Below are 19,800 nucleotides of genomic sequence, written 5' to 3'. Positions count from 1 at the left end.
GATTAATTTTAGAATAGAATGATTTAATTTTAAATTGAACACTCTTTATACATACATTTACATAAACGTTATGTATATATGTACATATAATTGTCATATTAAAATAGCAATCGTATTTTTAGTCTTGAATGACTATTTTGATCTCGCATTGGTCATTATTGCACATTATTTACGGACAATTAATTCTCACGCTGTCTCTTCTTGGTAACACAAGAAGAAAATTATTTTCTCTCTTTGTGCCGGTTTTTTCTCTCTGTTTTTTCTTCTTTATCTTTCTGAAAAAATAAAATTGGAAAATAAAAAAATTCTTTATTAGATAGAAAAGATAAGAAACTTTAGGAGATTATTTATAATAAATAGAAATGGTAAATCATTGTTTAATTAAAAATATTTATTGATATTTCAATATTATATACAATTACTATTATATATATACAATTATCTTAATAAGAAAATATATTAATGAAAAGATTTCTTTATTTATATTCAATTTTTCTTTTATTAAAAATATATAATAAGAATCAATTATTATTTAATTAATTAGAAGGAAAAAAAATGTTTTATATTAATTTTTTTAGTCTCGATGACAGATAAATCCTTTCTTAAGGATTGTCATTATTACTACGAAATATCGCTGGACAAGACGCGAGTTGAAAAAAATATTGGGTGCTAATAGCTTAGCGAAACTTGGCACATTTTGTCGACACAAGTTTCAAAGCATGTGGAAAAGAAAAAGTAGTGCAAAAAACTTAAAAATAGTACTGGTACAATCTTGTCTATAGGCATGAAAAAGGGAAAGATTTCATGAAAAACATTTGGAGAAATTGGAGTATTTCAGAAACATTTAGCTTTTCTTTTGACTGCCGTAATTTATACTCATTTTTGTTACGTCAACTATTCTTTATGCTATTCATGATTTATTGTCAACTCCGGATTCTGCCATATGTGCCTAGCTACAAGATAAAAATAGAAGACGATAGAGTGTGTTCTTTGTCTTTATAAATGTATATATTTTTACAAAAAAGTGTATATTATAAATCAAAATTTTGAAATTTACATATAAACACTTTAAAAAATATCACAATAATTTAAAAAAAAATATATATATATACATACATATATATATATATAAGTACCTATGTTTAAAAACAATTCGACATTTTTACCTAAAAGAAATCAATTTCAAATTGAAACAAAATAATGTAAGTACACGAATGAAAGGAGTGGCGATGGAGTTCTTAAACGATCTTTCTATGCGTTCATGTTTTTCTCTCTCTTACTCTTCCTCTAACTAACCGTAATGTAATAACATATTCGCGCAAATAAGCGCACGCGCAGTTTGCGATATTCTTTGCAACAGCACGATCTGCCGATGCATCGCGGTGCGCGCGTGCACGCACAGACGTGTGGAACGCGCATGCACGCTTAGATACACCACGAGCACACTAGCACGTGGTCTCGCGGTACCCCATGTGGGTAAATGTGTCAAGGACGTGCGAACTGGCCTGCAAAACGACGATTCGCGTTTCATGGATGAAATTCTCGTTATCTCTTTCTTTCGTTCTTTTTATTTTTCTTCCCTCTCATCTCCTCTCTTTTTATCGCTGTCACTCTCACTCTCCTGCCATCTTCCTAAGGCGAGATAAAGAGAGCGGTGATTTTTGCGAAATCTTTCTTGCAAGAAAGAACACAGATACGACTGATCGAATTTGGAAAATGGGTCACGCGCGTCGTGGTCCAAGCTTTTTTTCGGAAGTGCTCGTACAAACTCTATAGAGAAATAATTTTATTTGTCGGGTATTTGAATAGTTTGACAAAAGCATGGAGTTTACTACATATAAATATTTAATTATTACCGTATATATTAGTGACAAATTATCATTTTTATTTGAAATACTTAACAAATGTGGGTCAAACAAATATAGGTCTGGGCCATTTGTGCGAATAGCATGCGAAGCGTCACACTCACTAAATAATTGGTAGCAGTAAAAAGCAGGTTTGGTCACGTTGATATTTATTCTCTTGCGGATCTTCATAATATTGGATCGAGATGGTTTTTAAACATACGATTTATTTTGCTAATCCAGATTTTCGTAAGCGATATATACAAAGAATTCCTTTCCCTGTTCTCCTCCCTTCTATCAATGCGACAGAAATATGCATTACGATAATACGACGTGTAACCACAGCACACACAATCGGTTAGATTTTACTTTTAGTTTCGAAAATGAGATTGCGGAGTGGGGGTAGGCCTTGGCACACTTCACACACCGAGGCACGCTGTTGGTGGCGAGCACAAGCGAGAAAGAGAGAGACAGACAGAGAGAGAGAGAGAGAGAGAGAGAGAGAAAGAGAAAGAGAAAGAGATACACCAGTATGCGCTCATATAATCCTCGCGACGAATATTACAAGCTATGATCCAAACCTGTAAAAGTAATTGCATCACGATATTCAAGAGAAACAAGCTCTCTTATCGGAATCGTCCTTCCCATTCCTTCGTTTTATATGACGCATATATTATCTATGCATCTCACACTCGGTCCAGCTGCATTTTTATTCTGTCCGAGTAGATCATCTTGGTAGCTTAATTCGGAATATATATTGTTTTACGAAACTCGGTTCAGGAAAAATGCCCTCGATTTAAACTTTTTTGTCGTAAATTGAATTATTGATTTATTAATATTTTATCGTCGAAAAAAAGACCAATAGCGATATTTTTCCAATATGCCGATGAGCACTAGACATTACGCGATGTTTTCCATGACCTAAATTATATCAATTCAGAACAAGTCCAAAGTCCTTTGAGTTTCTGAATCTGGTTTACTTCTTTTTTTTTCTTTATCTTTTACTATGCATCTTACAATCAGTTTAACCGCAATTTACATTGTCTCGTTACGGTAAATTATTTCAATGCCCTACTTTAAAGCGCGCGTATAACTCGTAATTCTTCATTCATTATAAAAAAGCCATTTGAATCTGTCAAATGATATTGGATTTATTCGATTATCATTATTGTATTTACATTTTTTTTTAGTGAAAGATAATATCTTCCTATTCGATAGATATCGTACTTATCTATCCTCGTGCGATAAATGTAAATCTTTCTTATTTTCGCAAAGGAAAGAGAAAAAGGGAGGGAAAACTCACGTTTTATTTTATCCTATCGAAAACTAGGTCAAGATCGTTTCGGTAAATTGGAACATATTATTTGGCGGCAAGAATTTCAGACTTTCATTATAGTTTTCAAGGTTTGCATTATAGTTTTCAAGTATCCTCGCGTATGCTGTCTCTAGTATCTGCGCGACAATAATCACTCGGATAATCGACATCGTCGCGAATTCGCTCGCGTATTCACCCGCCCACGGAACGTGTAAAGGATCACCGCGATGCTAATTGACCCAGAAATAGCGTAATACCGATAATGGTCGCATAATTTCAGCCTATACGGGTAAAGGACTCGCGCGACTGCTCTACAGCCTTGTTGCGACTTGTCGTCGTGTTATCGTCGCTGCTCGCAAGCATCCACCGTCGTGGAACGAGTTTCACGTCGACGCGGAATATAAGCGGAGAGTGCAAATACGAAAAAGAGAGAAAAAAAAAAAAAATGCGTCGTGTCATCGTCGTTGTTGCTCGCGACCGTACACTCTCACACTGATGATACTTATTTCACGTGTTGGTCGTCTATAATTATTTTCCTTTCTACACGCTATTAGTCGTTTGCAATAACGAGCCGACGAGTAGAACCCGCTAACGCATTCGTTGCATCGACGAAGAAGCTTCCACGTGCGAGCTGACTCTGTTGGCGGCGCGTTAAACGATATTATCATTAATTGGAGCGTGCAATTGGACCGCGTTACGCAACACGGTAATGCCGAGTGTATAACACTCTGTGTGCAAATCGACGAAATTTATCTGAATAACGGAAAGAACGATACGCGCGTTTTTCTTTTCTCTTTCTTTTTTCTTTTTTTTTTTTTTTCTTTTTTTTTCTCTTTTATTTTATCAACTCGAAATTACACCCGATGCCGTAAAACGGATGCAGGCAATTGCATAACGCGGTGCAATCGTGCAGCGAAAACGCGACACTCGAAAGTGAAACGATTTCGCGTCCGATTCTCGTTGAAACGCGTGTCGCAAATTAATTATCCACGAAAAATCGCGTACACGATAATTAACGCAATGTATCGATTATCGCGAAAAGAATTATCATCTCGGTCGGAGATTTTACAAAAACTGCTCGAAATGTACGGGATCGTATTCATTCGATTTTATACACTCTGAAAGTTTCTGGGTCGCGACGGAGGCTTTCACTTTCTTTCGTTGCTTCCGTTCCGTGCCGCCGCCGGCCCTTTTCGCTTTCGTTTGACCCTTTTTCATCCGTTTCACCAGCGTGGCCGCGACAATTCTTATTCCACCTGTGTCGCTCGCGTACTGTACGCACCGACAGAACCTCTTTCCCGTAGACACGCTATCCGGTAGAAATAATGCGTGAACGTGCGTGCGTGCGTGCGTGCGTATTCGTTCGGATGCGGCGCGCTCACGCAGGAGGTACTCACTTCCGATCCGCACTGGTCCGAACAAAAGACAGACCGCTGTTTAGAAGCACGATGTACAATGAGAAGCGGAAGTTCAATCGATCGTGTGTATTTTTTCAGCGGGATTTGAGTCACGGCCCTCGTTTACGTCCTGTTTCATTCAAATCGTACAGTTTTTATAGATTTTACGCAGTAAAGTATCTATATTATAAACATATTCATTTGTATTAGTTAAGTTAATTAATCCACGTTATTGTGTCAGAGAATTTAGTCGTTTCGACATAAAACTTCTCGAAAACTTTAGCATTGATTACACGGAAAATACAATATTATGATTAACGTAATTTCCGAGATAAACATTGTCATGATAATTCATAATCAGTCTGTACGAGGAATATAGGACAATAATTTAACAAGAAATTGGATTTCGAAACTTCCTATTGACGAATCCGTATTACGTTCGTTTTCTTCGTATTATATCCCGACCCGAGCGTAAGTAACAGAAGGAAGAGAAGAGCGGATGCGTATTTCGTAAGGCACGAGCTCGTGTTTCTGGAATTAACCATTACGTTTCAAGCACGTTTTGTTCATCCTTTATCCATATGCTCGCTTTTCAATTTTCCCGCACCTACTATGCAAATGTTTATTAAGCTTTTCTCTATCATGCTTTAGCGTTGCATTTGTGTTATGCTTATGGAATTATAAACAAAGGCCCGATTCTTGTGTCAGTATTTTATAAGCGCCAACAATTATATCATAATAAAATCATTCTACCATTAGGCTCAACGTCGAAGTTGTTGGTTTTCTCGACGTAATTATTTAAAAGTATTACTATATGCTTTCTCGGATGCGGCCGCGAACTTTTCGAGGTCATCCTGCGAAATCTCTAGGTCGAATTTATAGCATAAGCGCGCGCAACGTGGGCCTCTTAATCTCGAAACTTGGTGTACCCGATGCGATGACAACGTCGATGACAACACGGTTGCGATACCTACTCCGCACGGCGTGCGTTTATCAATGTATGCGTGTACATGTGTGTACGCATGCTATTACGGCAGGAACGTTCGCTCGGTCACTTGTACGAGAAAGAGCGCGAGAGTCAGCGAGTGAATAAATGAGTCGGAGAAGCGGATAGATGGGAGGAGGAAAGGTAGGGGAAGGGGAGGTGCGAGGAAAAAGCGTGCGAGGGAGAGAGAAAGTGAGAGTGAGCGAGCGAGGGTGTGAGGAGAGGTAGAGGGAGAGCAGCGCGAAAGAGAGAAAGAGGTATCGCGTCTTTTCACACGAGGTAGAGTACGCGAGTAGAGGCTTAACGGGCATAAAGAGGGGCGGGAGGAGGCGAAAGAAGGACCGAACGCGCATGGAGGAGGGTAAGGACAGGGTCTCTGCGAGAGCGAGACGGCGATAGCGGCGCGGGATTGCGAGAGGAAGACGGGTGGAACCAGTGAACGAGAGAGAAAGAGAGAAAGAGAGAGAGAGAGAGAGAGAGAGACACAGAGGGAGCGAGACAGAGGGAGGTATATATGACGAGAGGGAGTGAGTCGCGCGGCTGCGTCATGTTCTCAACGAACTGGGTCAGTAGGTCTCCCCACCTACCCACTTATACCGCGTCGCACATCTACCGCTGCGCGTATACACACAACACAGGCGCGGACGCTGGTTGCGCGCTGCCGGGGAGTGCCAACGGCGTTGCTGTTGACCCAGCCGCGCGCGTCTGTACTGTACGTGGCCCGGTGCCGCCACCACCGCCGCCGCCGCCGCCACCGCGACACTTACCCGCGCCACGTCGCCCCGCGCTTCTACCTATCAAAGACGATATTCTTTATCTGATTGGTATTTTCTCTCTCTCTCTCTTTCTCTCTCGTATACTTTTGAAAGCAAGAGTCGCTTCTCCAACGCGCGCGCGAGTCGGATCTTTTCGGGTCGAAATCCAGCGTGCGTAAAGTGCCGAAGAAAAAAAAAAAAGTCTAGGGTCCTGCTCGACACATTCGCGGAATGCGTCTTACGTCACTCGCAGGACCGGTCGCTTTCTCGGTTGCCGACTGCGAGAATTCCTCCTGCTCTTTGCTCTCGCGCGGCCCGAGCAGCTTTGTTACTACTCGTTTTCAAAACTCGCCCGTTGCGTATACACCGTCGAAAATTCGACTTCGAAATCCTAGACGTTGAGAAGCATCGGGCGAACGGGGAGAACCGACAACGAGACGACGACGACGACGACAACGACGACGACGACGACGACGACGACGACGACGACGACGACGACGACGCCGCCGCCGCCGCCGCTCGCATGCTCGCGGACAATATTTCTCCGGCCGACATAGACCTGGTTCCGTAAGTAGGTCATCCCCCCGCCATCTCGGTCGCGCAACCTCCTTCTCGCCGCTCTCCCTCCTTCCCTTTTTCCCTCTCTCCCTCTGGTATCTTCGACCGCGGCAATACCAGCGGCAATACCGTCCGCCTGCTCTCCGCCGCGACCGCGTGCTACTCGACCCTCCCTCCCTCTCCCGCCCCCCTTCTCCCCCGTCCGTCGCGCAGACCTCTCAGGCGGCACCTCCACTCCACGTCGGGTACCTGGCCGCGCGCGGTGGCATGCGCTGCTGAATCACTTTCACTTATGCCGTGCGCTGTGTTGGTTATACTCTGTGCGCGCGATCTCTCTCTCTCTCTCTCTCTCTCTCTCTCTCATTCTCTCTTCCTCTCAGTCTCTCTGTCTCTTTCTTTCTTGCCTCTCGTTGCCTGTCGGTAAAGGGACACGCGCGCCTTCTCTCTATACCCACCGAAACGCCGAAGGAGCATGACAGTAGTGCGCGCCTCGGCACCGTTCTCTTCGTGCACGGTTTCGCCCAATTTTCCAGTCGCCATCGCCATCGTCGTCGTCGCGCCGTGGCGGCATTGTCGTCGAAGTCGTAAAACGTTGTAGTCGCGCCCAACATAAACGTCTCTATCCACTTTTTTTTTTGTTTTTGAAAACGCGCCCGCTTGGCAGCAACGTGCGATCGCGTCGCGACACGCGTTATCTCGAGACGGGAGTGCGCAACGTGTGAGAGCAGAGAGAAGCCAACAACAGCATCATCATCATCATCGTTGCTCGCAACGATTCAATGTACACCCTGGGACGCGATCGTGGTCGTCATCATCGTCGACGACGTTGTTACCGCCGCGCGCTCGTGGCGATACGTCACGTATGCCGTGTCCCGTAAAGGCGGCCTCCCCGGCGGTCTCTACCTACCTACCTACCTACCTATCTACCTACCTACCTACCTACCTACCTACCTACCTACCTACCTATCTACCTACCTACCTACCTACCTACCTACCTACCTACCTATCTACCTACCTACCTACCTACCTACCTATCTACCTACCTACCTACCTACCTACCTACCTACCTACCTACCTGCCTACCTACCTACTCCATGTACCGACGATAGGGTGACAGAGGAGGGGAGAGCGGGCCCTTTGGGAAGGCAACGAGCCGAGAAGACGACTAGTCGTACGCAGATAGGCGAAGTGTCAAGGCGTGCGGTCTCGGGCTCCGATTTGTCGTCATCATCGTGTGTGCGCATCCATCTCGCTCATTTATTCGTCAGCTCTCGCTCGTTTGTGTTGTGCCGGTACAATAGTTACTTGAATCGTAGTGTATTCTCGCGCGACACACGTCAGTTGTGTAGTGCGCTTTCATACACAATCGCAATCGAACGTAACGCGTCATATTGTTGACAATCGTTGATATCAAGATACAGATTGTCCTTTTGTCGTCATCATTTTTGCGTGTGTCTGCCTCGCGGTGCACGCCGGTAATCGCGTCTCTCTCTCGTACGTGGTGCGTGGACGGACGTATCGTTGTAAAATACGATCTCATCTACATTGTGCTCGGCGATAAGGTTGGATTACAGTGCGGAGCGGAAGGAGACGGCACCTTGGTGTGTTGTTTCTTGCTTTGTTCCGACAGTGTCGAATGTTTTTCGCGCGCAAGTATCGACAATTATATTGCTATCATGTTTCGGACGCAGTCCTGTCAACTTGTCTTACCGACAAGATTCTCATACGTTTAGTGATCTACGATGATTTTTCTCGATAAATCTGTGTAATCCGTGAGAGAAAGAAATAGAGAGAAGGTGACTCTAGTGAGAGATATATATTTTTCGTGTTCACGGGGAACTGAATCGAGTGTGTGTGTTTTCTCTTCCCGTGCGCGCGGAGTAGTTGTTTCTTCTTTATCCCGATTGTGGCGATTTATTGTCATCGACGTCATCGTTGTCATCGTCGTCGTCGTCGTCGTCGTCGTCGTCGTCGTCGTCGCCGTCGTCGTCGCCGTCGTCGTCGTCGTCGTCGTCGTCGTCGCCGTCGTCGTCGTCGTCGTCGTCGTCGTCGCCGTCGTCGTCGTCGTTGTCGTCGTCGTCGTCGTCGTCGTCATCATCATCATTGTCATTGATGGCGATGTCAACGAGTACACCAAGTCGCGTTTCAAGAACGTTAAACGACTGACGCGCTATTACCAGTTTTTTTTTTTGCCGGAGATCTCGCTCGGGCGATCGACATTCCGCGAACGTGATGAATCCACCGAGGAATAGAAATACGTAATCGATGTAATTATATTAATACTCTAAAAATTGACGCGCGCAATCATACGTCGTGTAGTGTCCAGCAAGAAATTCGGCAAAGATTCGACGAAGAAATTTCGCAACGCGAACGAAACAATAAGCGGCCGCATTCGAGAGAAGGCTCGATAGTCGATTTATTTATGTGCCGATACACGTGCACATCCGTCCGGCGTGCGGTGTTTATCGCCCAAGGGTGATATGTTATTGGAGATGGAGCAGCATTCGGGCCTGATATCCCTAAACATGTCGCCGTTCCACCTGAGTCCGCAGGGTAGTCCGCAGGCCGCCGGACAGCAGCCTCCGCAGCAACAACCGCAGCCGCACTATGGCTCCTCGCCTTACGGTAATTGCGCGCAAAGTTCACCGTCGCCCATGTGCCACCAGCAGCCGCAGACTCAGTCGCAACAGCAACAAATGTCCGCACATGGCCAGGCGGCGCAATCGCAGGGCGGCGGTATGTCGAGTAACTTCGAGTCGAATTTCTACGAGAGCGAAGAGGTTGTTCGATGTCCCATGTGCGGCCATAAGAATATGTCCACTTATCAATACGGCCTGTATACGTGCGATAACTGTAAAGGTTTCTTCAAACGCAACAATTCGCCGTGTAGCAGCAAAAAGGTCTACGCGTGTCTTTTCTCTCCTTCGGGGGGTGGTAGTGGCGGCGGCGGCGGCGGCGGCGGCGGCGGCGGCGGCGGTGGTGGTGGCGGTGGTGGTGGTGGCGGAGGTGGCAGTAATAACGGCGGCTGCGGCGCGTCCTCGCCGTTCGAGATTTGCGCCAACAAGAAAGTCTATACGTGTCTGTTCCCGCCAACAGGAACCGGAAGTGGCAACGGCGCTTGCGGCGGCACGTCCACCGGTCTGGAAGGTAACGGCGGAGCTGGAGGATATACCGGCAACGGCAGCAACGGCAGCGGTGCGCCCACTGCCGCCGGTAGCGGTGGTCCAGGCACGGCTAACGTTGCGATCAGCGGAGGAGGCGGAAGTGGAGGTGGCGGCAACGGCGGACCTGGCGTCGCCGCCACGGGAAGCGGTAGCGTCGCCACCGGTACGGTTCCTACCGGTGGTACCTTATGCCATCCTGGACTAGGCCAGGTCGGCGTCGTGACAGGCTCGATACCGTGCCCGTCCGACTTTCCGGACACTAAGGACATCATCATCGAGGAGCTGTGCCCGGTTTGCGGCGATAAAGTGTCGGGCTATCATTACGGTTTACTCACGTGCGAGTCCTGTAAAGGATTCTTCAAACGCACCGTCCAGAACAAGAAGGTATACACATGCGTCGCCGAGAGGTCCTGCCACATTGACAAGACGCAGCGGAAACGATGTCCCTTCTGCCGTTTTCAAAAGTGCCTCGAAGTTGGCATGAAGCTCGAGGGTGAGTTGCTTTTACAATCAAACTATTAAACCAGATATACATATATATCAGAGAGAACGAACGAGCAGTGAAAAAAAAAGAAGAAATACAAGAAAACAAGTTTATTTGAAACTTTCTTTATACCGTCTTATGAGCGAATGCGACTTGAACGTGAATTGAATGTAAATAGATGTTTTGTTTGTATTCGCTATGGCGTAAGCATTCTCTGATTTAACGACGAAAATTTGCATTCGTTGGTCGTTCGTTCGCTCAGTAGGTAGTATTTATTTTAAAGCCTACGTCGGAAATTCAAGATGATAAAAAAAACAACGATAAGTGCTATTGGAACAGTCTTAAATAAATTGAGGGAAAATTCTATACAGTTTTTCAAGAGTTTTTTTTTTTTTTTTTTTTCTTTTTTTTTTTGACATTATATGATTATGTTATAAAGATTGGGGAAAAGAAATAACAAAAAAAGAGTATAATAATAACACTATAATTTAAAATTAAAGTATATTTGTATATTACAAAGATGATTTATATTGTATACAAGAAATGTCTATAGTACTTACTGTTTAGCATTCTCGATAATGTTAGATAGAAGTCGTTTGTCACTATCACAATATAATTTATGAAATAATATTCGAAGGATACATGGTATAATCAAAATCAGAAGCAGAGAAATATTATTATTAAAGTTAAAGTTTAATTAAGATTAAGAAAAGATAAATAATTTTATCAAAATATCTAAGTTAATTTGTTAATATGATAAATAGTAAATTAATAGCGTTCAATAAAATTATTAATAGTAACGTTATAAAAACATCACGCGCAATATACTTTTTCATTAAAACATTGTTAGATATCTGGATATACAAGAGTTTATTAAAATTGAATCAATTGAATCGGAGCGAGAAATTTATAATTAATTACAAAAAACACCTTACGTCAAGATTTTTTTATTTACGGATATTTAAAATACGATAAAAAAAAAGTAATATTTAATGCGTGTATACATAATCTAAGAATCCTAATCATTGCATACGAAATAGTTACGTCACAAAAAAATATTTCATTTCTATATATAATTTCAATTTTCCACATATACTATACATGATATTTTGTTTTAGAACGGTGACATTATAGTTCTGATAAATAAATTAAATGATAATGGTTATCGTCTGGGTCGCGATGATAGCGTAACACTTAATATATTTTGCATATAATTGATAATAATGCATGTTGATCTTTGCAAAACGGAAAATTTCGTTATAACGAATGTTATCTTTAAATTCCTCCACGTGCGCATTAAATCTGTCATCTAAAGTATAATTTTGCATTGAGCATTTGTACGCAAATCTTAGTAGTATACTGAATAAAAAGCGCGCTTTGCGACGTGTACATAATCGCGCGTAATTTATCGACCGCATCGCGTCATTTTAATAATTTCGCCTTTTACTTTCACCGCGCGAGCCATGTTTTCCCACCAACACGACAATCCCGGTGTGTCATCGGCGTTATATGGTATCAAAAGTTTCATGTTATCTCTTATATATAGAATATCTCCGCACGTGCTCGCGCCGCTAAACATATATACGTCAAAAGCCGTTTACACGCACGCAGACGCAGTGCGTTCGGAGCCCTTCATCGCCTTCATCGCCTTCATCGCCTTCATCATCGTCATCGTTGTCGTTCGTAGCGCTTTGCTCTCGTCGACCAAACGTTTCCGCGCCACGCTCGTACAAATTTAACCTTATTATACACACCCACACATACATAAATACGTACGATTAATTTAACCGAGTCTCACCGATGGTGTGCTCTCTTTCGTCGTTTTCAAGCGGGGACGCGTGCGCTCGATGGCGAACGATGGCACGTATCTCTTATAGTCGCGAATCGATCGAGCGCGCGCCTCCTTCTCGCGATATTTGAGTCAACGAAGAAGCGGTCGTTACTACATGCCGGACAAACGAAATTACGTCACGGTTGGCACTAGTAACACGATTACGCGTCATTATCCACGTGCTTATATTCGACCTCATTTGACGCCTACGTTAACAATTTTTTTTTAATTACCAAGCAGTTTATATGTATGTGCGAAGAAATATTTTACAAAATCTTGCCTTTCTCATAATTAAATTAATTAAATCTACTAAAGTTGCTGTAATAATTTTCTTATTTCTAATTATCAAATTCGAGACAAATTGGAGAAGAATTAATGCAGAGTCGGTTATATGTGTGTGTGTAAGTCGTATAATAAAGGTAAATTAGATACATATGTGTTCGATCGATGCTCCAATTGTGCCGCTTACAATAGCGTCGTATTCTTGAAAACGTAGAGTTTAGGCTCTCACCCTGCTAAGCGAAACATCAGCTTAGTCGTAGCATCTAATGCAATTCAAGTAACTGGGTCTAGGCCCTCAAGGCCCAACGATTAAGCGAATCTCGAAACAGTCTCTGTCGCAATTGCCGCTTTTGCACACCGTTTTCCACGACGTTCCTATAGCGGCAAACGAGAAGAAGAGAGGGGGGAAATTGCTTAATGCGGAAAGTTTCCAGAGTGCTTGCGAGTGTTTTACGAAAGGAAAGGGTTTCCTTACATGCGCTAACCGTCTACAAACGTAAAAAAATTCGCGCCGGTGAAAATGGCGCGAAAAATGCGCGTAGAATGTTATTTTTCGATATGTATTCACCGTTCTACAATCAACAATGATCATCGCGTCAATCTATGAAAAGTAATTAAGCTGAAATGTAAACGAGTACAGATTTGTTTGAAAGAGAGATTATTGATAAAAGATCATGAATTTAATAATCAGCTCATAATATCACTAAATGATAACGTTCGTCAGAATCAATTGGACGCTGTGACTTTCTCTTTTATTTGCGGCTACTATATATTTATTCAATGTTTCGAATTTGTTTCCTTCGCGTTATTCGTCGTAACATTGATAAGTGTATATGTATATTCCTACTTTCGTCGAAAGTATCATTTATGACGCCATTTCGAAATCGATTGTTATTTGACATTCGATTAATCATTGCGTTTTTAAATCAGTATGAGCCTACTTTCTCGAATAATTCACGACGAAATTGAAACGCAAAGCGCTGTTGAAGCCGTGACTGTGAAAGAAACACAACGAGCCGGGAAAAGAGCCGACAAAACACACTTGTGGTAATCGCGCGATAACACCTGTCACAGATCTGCAGAAAACTCGCCATTTTTAACGACTCGTGAATAAGGCTTGTGCGGTATAAAACGAGCTATTTTCATGTTATGGCTTTATAAATTTGATTTGAAATCCATTTCGCGCAAGCAATGAACTCATCGAACGAGACATTCACGTTTATAACAAGATTTCCGGGACGCGTTGATGGACATATTCATATGATTGTGTAATATAACGAGTAATAATTTGTATTATAGCTTTATGAAAATTAATTTATTTTATATAAAATGATTGCACAGAATATTCTTAGTTTTTTGTAAATAATTATGCAAAGGCTATTCGGCATTATAACAAAAATATTAATAATTAATGTATTAAAAGTGTAAAATATTATACGTCCCCGCGATATGAAATTAATTCTTAAATTTATAATTGATTATAATCGTCAAAGAAGCAGTAGGGAATTAATGGACTCGTATTATCTCTCGCATTTATCTCTAAAATCGCGTTAAATAAATTCTTTGTTCACCCATTTATTTAAATAAAACTGTTCAATTCTAAATTTTATTTGTTTCAAAAAATAAATATGACAAATATAAATTTGTTTGAAATATAAATAATGAATATTCTATCGATTAGGAGGAATATTATATTTAATGTTGCTCTATTGATTGAAAATATGTCTTTCGACTGAATGATATTATTATATATGCATTGAGACAGATACAATCACGATTTTTGCCTTATATTTCTACCATTTTCATGTATCGAAAGTTGTCAAATGTAGCACGAGAGAGAAGGAAATTCCTTGCTCCCGATATTATTTAACACGTCGCGAAACGGTGCGCTTTTGCGCAATTTACAAGCACGACCGCACGTATGCGCAATAAAGTGCGAACGCTCAGGTTTCAGTCTCGCAGGTGGGAACAATTTACTCGACGGTTAAGTACATGGACTTATCTATTTTCGTGCTGATGACAAAGCTATTTTCCTTTTCGCCAGATAGTTGACTATCATAATATATTTAACGCTTAAACTCGTTGATTTTTGAGTCTTGCGAGAACTTAATAGCCACTCAAGTAGGTTCCGAGTAGTGACAATGAATAATCTCATTGTCAGTCGATTGCGCCAAAAAAATCTCTGAAATATACACGTGTATACCATACATTATACATTGCGTTAACATCGCGCGTTATTTCTTAAGTCCTTAGAGGCTTCTTCGCGATTGTTCTTCCCGCTCAGAAATATTACCTATTAAATATGAACTATTTATTAATTATAGATGCACAACGAACGTTTTACAAGTTTCGTTGAAACTGATATTAAGACGAAAAATATTCGTATATGTAAATATGTGTACAACTTGTACCGAGGTAACAGACTAGCCTAACCTGTGACAAGGTAGAGCGTCAACGCAGGCGGGTTCTCCTTATCAAAATTACGTTCAAATAGCGGCGATAAACAAAAACGTAATTTCGCATTCGACTCAGTGAGTGCAACGCGAATGAAATATGTTGTCCACTGGTATATATTACGGCGTACGTGAGAGAAGACCGCATTCGAAGAGAGCGTTGAATTTTAGAATTTTTAATTTAGAATTATTCTATAATAGAATTGTCGAGTTTTGCAACAAAGTATCTTTTATATATAATACTACAACATTATAAAGCGAGATAATGGAGTAATATCATACAAGATAGAAATAATAACGGTATTATAATTAGTATAAAAGTCGCCCCCGCATCTTTTCCTTGCTCGATCGCTCGTTTCAAAACAATAACGCAGCTTTCTTTCTCTCTCTCTCTCTCTCTCTCTCTCTCTCTCTCTCTCTCTCTCTCTCTCTCTCTCTCTCTCTCTCTCTCTCTCTCTCTCTCTCTCTCTCTCTCTCTCTCCCCCTTTTTTTATCATAAGATTGACCTATCATTTTTATCAGTATACATTATATAGTTTATCACTACTATTTTCATTATTATCAGAGTGATTTCAGTGTAACGACTGATATTTAAAAACCGTAATAACTATATATATATATATATGTCGGCGTGGCCGATGTCGGAAGAGAATTACGCGTGTGCGTCAAGGAATTATGCCGTTTTTATCGGGGAATTTAAAGGCAGAATAGTATTTCATGACCATCATTCGCGGCCACGGGAACGCCTTCCGTCGTGCGAACGTGCGCAACACGTTCGAGCGAGGCTCGTTAATCCTTTCGCACCGTAATAAGACACACACACATACACAACACATACACACGCATACACATAAATAAATAAATAAATAAATATACATAAAAAAAATTTTATATTAAAAATTACTATAGTGTATAAGCAGCTGCGGACCATAGGGACCATTCTAAAATAAAAAGTGCTATGTAAAATTATAAAAATTACGTCAATTTATGCAATTTTTACAATTTTACATAACACTTTAACACTTAGAATGATCCTAATGGTTCACAGAGTTACACTACACATGACAGTAATTTTTAATATAAAATTTTCTTCGCGTAGCGAGAGTTTGTCTTGAAATCGATCGAAAGGTAAAAACGTAATTTTCGCTCGCGATGAAAAATGAAGCGCAAAAAGTCATCTTCGGCGACTCCGAGAGTCGGGGGAAGCTCGTATGCTTGTTGGTTCATCAACGCGAGATGAGAACCCCTCGCCGCGAATCTAGACGTTCTTTGTTTACGATTGGTTGTCGCGTGCAAAAGGGTCCCCGTAGTCGGTACCGAGTGCACGTGCATGTCGAGACGCGGTCGGGAACATGTCGCGATTCCGCTCGGTGGCAGCAATTTTATTCCCCGGCTCGTTCGTACAAACGTGTCTATATATAGAAGAGGAGGCGAAACTTCCTTAGCCTCTGTGCGTCCATGGGAACTTTTTAACCTCTCTAGCCGGCTCATAAGATGGTAAGATTTGAATGTTTAATTAAAAGAGATTTTTGAATCAGTTCGCGATTTTCTGAAGAGAAAATTATCCGCCAGCAGCGCTCATAAAGAATATTCGTCTTCTAAACTTCAATGAAACTTACAATTAGCAAGTTTCTGCAACGAACAAGGATAATTTTCGCGTGGTTACTTGTCCTTCTGCTGATCTTTAACTTCCAAAGTTGAAATCACAAAGTTTTACAGTTGCTATATTATATCACGGAAGCTATTAACGATAAAAAAATTTATACATATTTCTACAATATTTTTGCAAGATTTTTTTTATTATTTTAAGCGTTCCATAAAACGAGTTAAAAAATACATATAAAAATATTATCTCTAGTGCTCGGTACAATCTTTAACTTTCAAAGAAGCTTTTTGTTTGTTGAAATTAAAATATCAGTAGAAATAACAAAATTATTTTTCTTGATTTTATAGTTTAACAAATTTTATCAAAATTGGAAAGCAACTTTTGTAGATATTTTTTTTTTAGTCAATTTATTTTAAAATTTATATTGCATGCAATATACAAGTATGAATATATACAAAGTAAAAATATATTCTGTAGAAAATATCGACAAATGTGTGTGTCGCTAAAAATATACGATAGACAATAAATAAAAATTTTTATTGATGCACACATTTTGATTCTACTATTCTACATTTTTCTTCTACCTTGTTTTTCGATATACATATTAATTTTGTTTCTCGAAATAGGGAAAAGACGTATTTGTGTCTATCAAGGTTCTATGCGGACAAAGGCAAATTTATTATAAGTATGCCGTTTTATTCTGACAGTCTATAAAACGTTCGCCTCTCGTTCGGTATTTATTGCGTAACTAGAATCTAGAAATTTGAGGTAGGATGCGCTTTCTTACGTGTCTTTCCTACGGGTGAAAGCTTTTCGGTCGTAGAGTAGATTCGACAGTTTCTTTTAAATAACCAAAATATATTTTCACCGACAAGGATGGTAAAATTAGAATTTACAAAAATCTCGTTTTTATTCCTATAAAAGAAATCGAGCAATTTCCAAGACAGTATATTGAGAAACACAGACAGTTCCATTAGAAAAATTTCACACTAAATTTCACACATTTGATAGAAAAATTTGTCACAATAATATCCAAGGGTCATCAACCTGTTCTGTGAAGTATAGGTACAAAAGTTAGAATATTACGATTTTCGGATACACAAACTAATCTTTTGTTAGAAAGATTTACTATCTTCGTTATTACTATTGACATATACCATTATGTGTACATAAATAAAATATTTTCTAAGTATAAATATGTCAATCCATTATTTTCAAAAAGTAAAAATGTCTCATTTTGAATTATTTATGGTGATATATTACAATGAAAACTAAAACTAAAAAAACATTATTCTCGAATTTTTCAGCCCAAGTTTTCCAATTCAATTGAACCGTACTTTTCTCTTGTAGGGATAGTCAAACGTAGGGATGGAGCCTTGTTAAAATCGAGCTTATTTATAGAATTTTTCGTCTACCGATAAAATTTGACCTAGAGTGCCCGGACTAAATTACGTGCGCTCTAATTAATTTTGTTTTTCGCGGAGGTACGATAATTCACGAACGTAGGGCGCTTTGAAAGAGCGGCGAGCCTTAACAAATGTTAATAAGTACGGAGGGTTGAAAGGGCGAGTTTGTCACATCGTTGATTCGCGCGTATATTCGCGAACGAAATGTGAGACATTTGTCGTCGGTAATTTCGCATATCAAACAGATTATAGGAGCACCGGCCTTTTATTTATAATCGCGCGAATCTCGCACTTTGCGACGAAACGATTGGTTGCTCGCGGCGCATGGAAACCAGTTTGGTGAACATAAAAACGGTTTTTTTTCATCACCAAACTCGCGAATATCTTCTACATTTCTGTGTTTCAAGGTCGTACAACGCGCATTCACGTTCAAGGTTGCTTTAACAACGACAGCGGTTGTCCGCGAGTATTTTGCGATCGGTTACCTCTTTGATTTGTCAAATGTCGTTTTGAGTTTCTGATCAAGTTGAGCTTCCCTGACGAAGATATACAGTCATGTTTTTTTTTATCAGTTTATTGAATATCTTCAATCCTCGTGTCACGCCAAATCCTACTATGTATCCTGATATATGTATTCTTCTCTTCAATATTTCAAAAAGAAAAAGAATATTCTTTATGTAATATTTTCTAAATCTGATATTTCTCGAAATTAATCTTTCGAAATAAATTTCTCTTTTTTAATAAATATTTTAAGATTAATTCTTTTTTAATTACCTTGTTTGAATTATCTTTAATTAATTAATTATTTTAGATAAAAATTTTATTGGAGATTTAATTTAATTTACATGGACATTTGTTTCTATCATTATACATATTACACATTTATATTTTTATCATCGTAATAATTATTTATATTTCTTAGGGGAAAAAACATTTTTGTATATATTGAGTATAGCACATTTATATATTTAAGTGTAGCATTAAAATAATTACGGATAATTACTAAAGATGATTATGACATAAAGATATAGGTATACATATATGAATGTTAATATTATATCAAATAAAAATGTGTGAAATGATTGATATTTTTACCAAATTTAGAATATTATATAATATTATTTGAGTATTATATAATATTATATATCTTGTTACATTAATAGTTTTGATAAAATTATGAGAAAATGTTTAAGTTGAATGTTAATGTTGAAAAATATTTTACGCTGTCTTCAATCATAGTTGCCAATTTATTCTATCCAAAGTAAATAAATAGTAATCGAAAAATTGATTTCTTCATCAGATATTAAGAGTCGTGTGAAATAGGGAAACTTTTCATCCTTCTCTTCTTGGTGCCATTTGCTTCTCCTATTGCTAAACTTATTATGGTCAACCTTGGTTATATATAGGCAGAACATTTGTGTAATGTAGTACGTCATTTATGATTCTTGTATCTTTTTAGTATTATTACGTTCATTGAATCTTTGAAAATGGTTGTTGACTATTTATTTATTTTATTGTTAATATTTTACTAGAGATTGGGCTTGATACTTATAACTATAAGAAAAGTAAGAAAAAAGAATTTATTTAGCGATTCAAGTCGAAATTCAACATAGTTGGAAAATAATGAGGTAATGAAAATTAACCCTTATTCCGCACTGATGGGTCATTTTTGTCTGTGATTTTTCTAAAAAACGTCAATTTCTCGAAAACAAATAATCAT

At 39.8% G+C, this 19,800-nt stretch overlaps 1 protein-coding gene across 1 annotated transcript in view; it reads left to right on the top strand.

Annotated features, from left to right (window-relative positions):
- The first annotated feature begins 9,022 nt into the window (after positions 1 to 9,022).
- Ftz-f1 (ftz transcription factor 1) overlaps positions 9,023 to 19,800 on the top strand; it is a 28,039-nt gene continuing 17,261 nt past the window's right edge. The window contains exon 1 of the mRNA XM_072886640.1: positions 9,023 to 10,511. Within this exon, the coding sequence (XP_072742741.1) occupies positions 9,335 to 10,511 (1,177 nt within the window). The 5' untranslated portion in view covers positions 9,023 to 9,334. The remainder of the gene's footprint in view (positions 10,512 to 19,800) is intronic.

Source organism: Anoplolepis gracilipes, chromosome 2 (genome assembly GCF_047496725.1).
Source record: "Anoplolepis gracilipes chromosome 2, ASM4749672v1, whole genome shotgun sequence".
Lineage (NCBI taxonomy): Eukaryota > Metazoa > Arthropoda > Insecta > Hymenoptera > Formicidae > Anoplolepis > Anoplolepis gracilipes.
Note: the sequence above shows the minus strand (reverse complement) of the source record. Positions and strands in the feature narration are given on the sequence as shown.